The sequence below is a fragment of the Physeter macrocephalus genome, chromosome 14 (genome assembly GCF_002837175.3).
Source record: "Physeter macrocephalus isolate SW-GA chromosome 14, ASM283717v5, whole genome shotgun sequence".
In the NCBI taxonomy this organism is placed as follows: Eukaryota; Metazoa; Chordata; class Mammalia; order Artiodactyla; family Physeteridae; genus Physeter; species Physeter macrocephalus.
Genome location: NC_041227.1, coordinates 44434207 through 44442117, shown reverse-complemented (window position 1 = coordinate 44442117; position 7911 = coordinate 44434207). Strand labels below are relative to the sequence as shown.

The 7911-nt window shown below is 39.6% G+C and overlaps 1 protein-coding gene across 3 annotated transcripts in view; it reads left to right on the top strand.

Annotated features, from left to right (window-relative positions):
* Positions 1-65: 65 nt before the first annotated feature.
* Positions 66-7911, top strand: part of CFAP61 (cilia and flagella associated protein 61) — a 259559-nt gene continuing 251713 nt past the window's right edge. For all 3 annotated transcript variants that reach the window (XM_028500039.1, XM_028500036.1, XM_028500037.2), the window contains exons 1-2: positions 66-141; positions 3779-3929. In XM_028500039.1, the coding sequence (XP_028355840.1) occupies positions 3787-3929 (143 nt within the window). In that variant the 5' untranslated portion in view covers positions 66-141; positions 3779-3786. The remainder of the gene's footprint in view (positions 142-3778; positions 3930-7911) is intronic.

Below are 7911 nucleotides of genomic sequence, written 5' to 3'. Positions count from 1 at the left end.
TCCCGGAACGGGAAGCGGAACTGGATGAAGTGACCTTTGACCTCCCTCCCGCGCCGTGACGGAGGCAACGCCGTTTCTGTGGTAACCGGGCTGCGCGTCTTCCTCGGAGCCGCGGTTGGAGCACGGCGTCTGGAGTTGCAGGTGAGGTGGGGAGTGCTGGCTGCCCGGCAGGGAGGCGGGTAGTTTCCGGGGCGTCTGGGGCGCATTCCCTGGTCGCCTCAGGGACTGGGATGACCGTGCGAGGACGGGTGGCTCTGTGGAGCCGCGGCACCGGGCAAGGGGACAGGAACCAGGCTCGGGTCCGGACGTTCGGGGGCGGGGTAAGAGAGGCAGGCCAGAAAACTACCTTTCTCGGCATGCCGAGCGTGAGCTGCTGCGCTCCTCGGCGGCCCGGCGCCGCGGTGCATTCTAGGCTTTGTAGTCCCTGAGGTCTACTCCCACTTGCTTTCTGGACAGTTGTGACCCAATAATTAACTCTAAGGCTTGTAACTGAAAGCAACTGAAGGTATTTTAAAGCCAGATAATAGAAAAAAGTGAAAATAAGTCATCAGAGTACTAGTAAATAAGCCAGCCTTGTGGTCAGATAAGCAGATATTTAAAGTTTCTGTGACTGTGCCTTAATTTCGTCAGTTCTCTTAGCCCCAATGTCCTTAACTATACGACAAAAATAATATCTATTTCACCATGTTTAAAGAGAAAATCTATGTAAAGTGCCCAGTAAATGTTAGCTGGTATAGTTCTTGACCTGTCTTCAGAAACAGAAAAATTAATTATGTGCACGCAAATGGCTAAGAGAATTTTTAAATAATAGACTTTATTTTTATAGAGCAGTTTTAGGTTCACAGAAAAATTGAATGAAAGGTACAGAAAATTCCTATTTCTCCCGACCCTCCCAAGCCCCCCACTATCAATAGTAGTACTTTGTTACAGTCCTTGGACCCACATTGACACATCACACATCATCATCACCCAGTGTTCATAGTTAACAGAGGATTCACTCGTGGTGTTGAACAGTGTATGGGATTTGACAAATAATACATTGCCATGTATCCATCATAATAGAATGGTAAAGAATAGCTTCACTGCCCTAAAAATCCTTGTTCTCCACCTATTCATCCCTCCCTCCCCTTTTGCTTCTGCAACAACTGACTTTTTTTGTCTTCAATGAGTCTTTTTCAGAATGTCATATCATTAGAATTATATAGTGTGTAGGCTTTTCAGATTGGCTTCTTTCACTTAGTAATATGCATTTAAGATTCCTCCATGTCTTTTCATGGCTTGATGGCTCATTGGTAATTTTTGACAGTTACAAGTCACTTATTTATATATTTATGTCCATAGAACTATCACATCTACCTCTGCTTTCAAAATAATAGTGCTTTCAAAGAAATTTTTATGCTGATTTCTCAAATGGAAGTCATTCGTAACCGATATAAAAACATTTGCCATAGTTCTGTACCACCATATTATTATTTAAACATTTTAAAGTTATCTAATTGTTCAAATCTTGGATAAATTGAATGAGATTTTATATAACTGCGATAAAGAGAAGTAAATAAATAAATAAATAGCTATTAAAATAAAAAGGTATTTCCCTTGAGTTCCCTTAAATTTGTAACTCAACGCAATTGATTTGACAAAGTTTAATCATCTGTAGCTGCCTCTAAAAGATTCAAACACCTTAGAATGTTTTATTTCTGATTGCCTTCCTTCCATCTCACAAATTTTTAATTGTCTAGTAATTCAATTCAGCTATTGTTTTTAAAGCAAAATTTATCATCATTATTACCTTTTTTTTTCTGGCCATCAGTGCTTATTTAGATACACACGCATGTTTACTAGTCTTTCCCCAGCGTTTCATCTGTATTCGGCTCCTTTCTGATTTTAATTTTCTTCTTCCTGATATACATCTTTTACTAGTCCTTTCAACAGGTTCGTTGGTAATTTCTCTCAGTCTTTGTAGTAATTGTCTTATTTCACTTTCATTTTTAAATGATCATTCAGGTAGGTATAGAATTCTAGGTTAATGATTATTTTTACCTCTGTATTTTTAAAATACTGTTCTGGTGATCGAGAAACGATAGCCCATAGGCCCAATTCAGCACATTATCTATTTTTTGTGTGGCCCATGAGTTAAGAATTTTTTTAAAACATTTTTAAACAATTGAAAAAAAACAAAAGAATATTTCAGGATACACTCACTATTATAAAAGTCAAATTTCAGTGTCCATAAAGTAAAATTTTATTGGAATACAGTCATCATGAAATTTGTGCAAGAATATATCTAAACAACAACATCAAAAGGCCAAATGATATAATATTGTGTTCTGAAAGAAAACCATACACCCTGTATAATTCCATTTATAAGGGTGTTCAAAAAGTGGCCAAGGGCATCTGTGTGATAGAAGTCAGAATGGTGCTTACCTTTGGATGGGGCAGCCTTCCAGGGCACTGGGAACGCTCCACGCTGCTCTTTTTATTTTTTTAATTTTAAAAATTTTTCATATATATATTTATTTATTTATTTTTGACTGCATTGGGTGTTCGTTGCTGCGCGCGGGCTTTCTCTAGTTGCGGCGAGCGGGGGCTACTCTTTGTTGCAGTGTGTGGGCTTCTCATTGCAGTGGCTTCTCTTGTTGTGGAGCACAGGCTCTCGGCACGTGCGCTCAGTAGTTGTGGCACGTGGGCTCAGTAGTTGTGGCACGCAGGCTCAGTAGTTGTGGCTCGCAGGCTCTAGAGTGCAGGCTCAGTAGTTGTGGCGCACTGGCTTAGTTGCTCCACGGAATGTGGATTCTTCCTGGACCGGGGCTCGAACCTGTGTCCCCGGCATTGGCAGGTGGATTCTTAACCCCTGTGCCACCAGGGAAGTCCCCACGCTGCTCCTAGAGTCAGTGCAATGGCGGAAGTGAACTTCCCAATGGCTAAGAACATAAGATGTTTTTCCTTAGGAAAAAAGAAGAGAGGAAACAGAAAAGAAGGGAGGGAGAGATGGAGGTAGGAAGGGAGGAAAGGAAACGGAGAGAGAGGGAGAGACACACACATTGAGGCCTCGAGACATCGAGAGAGAGAGATTGAGCTCATTTACTGCCTGCTGTTCTGTCAGCAGCATCCCCACCGTGTCTCTCTGAACATGAGACTCTCCACCGTTGCTGTCATTAGAGATTCTCCTCAGATTGGTTGTGGGAAAGGCTGAGTTCTACAAAGAAAGCAGGTACTTTATCCTAGAGCTTCCCAGAGAGTTTCATGGGCATAGTGGCCCCTGCGGAAGGCCTTTGCAAGCAGCGTCTCTTACACTTATTGGACCACAGGACTCTTTTCCCTTCAAAATACCTCTCAGGACTGCTGCCCCTCAGGGCTCCAGTTTGGGGCACTCTGTATGGACCATGGGCGGCAACTGTATTTCCCCTGTAACTCTTGACCACGTGCCATGGCGGCCGATTAAATATGAAGACCCTGAATCAGTAAATAATTCCTTTCAATGTTCTTCAGTCCTATTGTTTGAATATTTTAAAGCAGCTTTGTGGGAAACAAAGAATACAGTTGCAGACATTTCTAGACAGGCCAATCCTCAGAAACATCATACTCCTGGAGAGACACGTGTCAACTGGTTTTTGGGGACAGTCGTCACAGCCTACCCCCAGGGGAGATGCGTCCCACCAGCCACGCACACTCTGACCACACGGAAATTGGAGGAATGTCCTGTTTCGTAAGTACTGAAGCCAGACTGCCTTGTCATCTCAGGCTAACAGTGGGCTGTTTTTCTCTCTTTCGAGGACAGGATCAAAAATGTCAGTACTCACTTCTCCAAGAGGAAAGGTGGAGGTGGTTCACTGCCGAAGAACAGAGTCACAGGATATTTATTGCATCAAAAACCTCATTAGAAAATTTACCCAGAAGCTGTTTGGGAGTCTTAATATAATCTCTCTTCTGTAAGTACATAGCAAAGGGGCTCCACTCCTTTGTCCTTGTGGGGCTTGTGGCGAGGAAAGGGCAGCAGGAAAGTCTGCCCTGCTGAGCGGGAGATCTCTGGGAACAACCATCGCTAAGTCCCGTAACAATATGTAAATTGAAAAGACTTCTCATGACTTTTGGATTCAGGCAAACTAGGGTTCAAATCTCAACTGCCCCACCCACTAGTAGAGTCACTTAGCTACCCATTTTGAGAATTTATTTTCTTTCAGACTGTGTGCTTTGCCAACATCGTCTTGTTTAACTCTGAGGTAGCCACTGTCATGCCCATTTTACAGATGAGAGAGTGGAGGCCCGGCTAAGGTCCAGCAGTTAGAAAGTGACAAAGCCTGGATGTGCTCTTAGCCACTCCTGTTGAAATGTTCTTCTAATCTTCAAAATATGCCTAGGTTTTTTTTTAAATCTTTTTTCTCCCTGTTTTGTTTTCTTTTGGACACCAGAATATGAATATCCTATAAGCTGCTCCTCATTATTTTTATTGAAAATGATAAGAGAGAGCACAGTGTTTTGGATTTCATAAAGCTTCAGGTTAAATACAATTGAAATGTTTAAACTAGGCCAGCCTAAGACATTAAAATGTGCAGTTTCTGATCACCACACTGATGAATGTAATGTAAATTTGGCACAGTTTTGTTGGAGAACAATATGTGTATAAAAATGCTTTAAAAATATGTATAACAATTAAATGATTTCATTTTTTGGCATTATGGTGAATTAAACACCTTAATGATGTCCTCTGGATGGAAACATGTTGATACATACACACAAACACACACACACACACACACACACACACACACACACACACGTACAGACTGTGCAGAGAACATTGTCAAAATGAAATCAGAAACTTCAGGACAATAGCAGGAACCCATGCCACTTTCTCCTTGAGGATTTTTGCTGCATTCTAGAAACCTCACAGTTTTGTTTTGACAGGTTCGCAAAGAACAGAAGATAAATACTCCGTCCACTTAAGGAGAGAAGTATTAGATTTCTTTGTATAAAACTGTGCTGTTCTTTGTAAGGATGAAGGAGACAAACCCATAAAAGTAAGGAAACTAGCCTGTTTCAACCTCAGCATGAATGAAGGGGGATAAAGCCTCCCCCAAGAATTCATAAGCACATGCTGATTCAAGGTTGGTGTTAATTATCTGCATGGTCCCCAAAAGCTTCAAAACTTCCCAAATAATGAATGCATTTTTAGACCACCGAAACTAAGTTAGTCTACCCATAGACTGAATAAAGTAGAGGAAGTGGAGAATTTGATTAAAAGTGGTTGCACGTTAGTAGTGTGTCCAGGAGACCCACTGAAATAAGTACAGTTCAGGTCTGAAGGGGTGGAGCTTCAGCTCAGACTTCAAATAATACTCACAGATAAAATTCCAAGGAACATGAGCTCACAGTTGAAAATCACAGATATACAAAGAGACATTCACCATTAGTGAGAACCAACAACAAAAAACTATACAGCAGAATCAGACTCTCAAAACCTTCAGATATTAAGTCAAAGAATATAAAATATCTATGCTTACTTTGTCTAAAGTGAGAAGATATGTTTTAAAAGACCATAAAAATGAAAAATGAGAATTAAAAAATGTCTAATAGACCATCTAGAAAAAAATAGTTAATATTAAAAGCTCTGTGGATGAATTAAACATCATAATAGACACAGCTAAAGGCAGAAGTAGTGAACTAGAGAATCAATACCAATAAATTACATAGAATTCAGCACAAAGAGACAGAGACAAAAAATAAGAATGGACTATTTAACAAATAGGTCTAATCAGACTTCTAAAGGGAGATAATAGGAAGCGCAAGAGTCAATATTTGAAGAGATAATGGCTGAGAACTTCCCAGAATTGTTGAGAAGCACCAATTCTTCTAGAAAACTCAATGGATCCCAAATAGGAAAAATACACAGAGAATTCTACAACTAACCACATCATAATGAAACAGCAAAACACCAAAGCTAAAGAGAAGATCTGAAAAATAACTATAAAGAAAAGACAAATTACCTGCAAACAACTAAAAATTAGACTAATGATGATTTCTCACTAGCAGCAATGGTACCCAGAAGATAGTGGTATCTTTAATATTGGAGAGAAAATAACATCAAACTAAAATTGTATACCTAGAGAAACAATTTTTCAATACCTAGGGGAAAATGAGTGCATTTTTTAGACAAACAAAAACTAGTTTACCAGTGAACTCTGAATTAAGGAAATTCCTCAGAATATACTCTAGGCAGAAGAAAGAATATCTCAGCTGGAAAACCCAAGATAAAAGAAGGAATGTAAACAAAAATATGTACAAATATGAAAAAAAATCTAGCTTGTATAAAATAATAACATTAATAATGACTAATCTAATATAGGTACTAAATGGTAAGTTTTAAGATATGAATAATAAGTTAGCTAAAATACAGGACAAAAATAGCAGATAAATTGGGAGTCATGTGATTAGATTGAAAGTACTCTTAAGGTATTGTTCAGGAGGAGGGTGTGGTAGCTAGTATTCAGAGGTGCTCCCCCTCCCTCCCATGAGCCACACATCCTGCATTAAGTCCTTTTGTAGTCCCTTCTTGCCCTGAATCAGGGTTGGCCCTGTGTAACCAATAGAAGTCAGCAAAAGTGATGCTTTATGACTTCAAGTCTAGATCATAAGAAGTCTGCAGCTTCCACTGGGTTCTGGAATGCTCCCTCTTGGAACCCGGATGCCATACTGTTAAACACTTAAGTCATGTGGCCACACGCAGGTGCTTCACTTGGCATCCTCGGCCGAGCTCCCAGCCAACAACCAGCATCAGCTGCTAACAGTATGAGTGGAGCTGTTGTAGACATTGGATATTCAGGTGACTCCGACCACCAGCACCAATTGACTGCCATCACCTGAGAGACCCCAACCAAAAACTGCTCAATCAGGCCCAGCCAGCCCACAGAACCATGAGGGATATTAATGAATTGTTTTAAGCCACTAAGCTTAGGGGTGGTTTGGTATATGTCAGTTGATAACTGGAGCAGAGGGTAAAGACTTTGTTAGAAACATATGTTAACGTGGCTAGAATAATCATTTAAAGATAGGTGTAGAGATTATAGTTTCTGATCTATAGAGGGAAAATGGAACAAGAAATTTATAACAAACTGAATCTCAAAGAAGGTAAGAAAGGAGGAAGAAAAAAGAAACAGAAAACATAGAACATATTAAAATCATGTAATAGGAAGATAGAAAACAGTTCAGTTATAACAGTAATCAAAATAAATGTATTTGAACAAAATTTTTCAGTTTAGAGAGAAAGATGGGCAGATTGGCTGAAAACAGAACAAAACAAACAGCAGTCATATTTTACATATAAGAGACACACCTAATATATAAAGTCACAGAAGGATTTAAAGTCAAAGTATTGGGAAAAAAAGATGCCAGCCAAAATCTCATCCCAAAAAAAGGCTAGTGTTGCTCTATAAATAGCAGACAAAATAGACTTTTGGCAGAAAGGATCATTGCAGATAAAGAGGGTCATTATAGCAATATAATGATAAAAGATTTTGTGCTTGAGGGAGGTATGACAATTTAAACTTGTGTGTTCCTAATGATAGTCATAAAATATATAAAGCAAAAAATCAATAGAACCAAAAGATGAAATAGACATACCCACCATCATAATGGGAGATTTAATATACCTCTCTTAATAAATGAAAGGTCAAGCAAACTGAAAATCAGTTACAACAGAAGAGATTTCAACAAGAACCCAATTAAAGAACTTGATCTAACGGATATATGTAGAACACTGTAGCCAGTGTTAGAACGTACATAATCTTGTCAAGCAGACATGGAAACATGTATGAAAACTAACTTCCTCTTAGGCCATGAAGCAACCCCAGCAGTGGTTAGTACCACATAGCACGTTCTTTGACAGCAATGCAGTGGAGTTAGAGATGAATAACA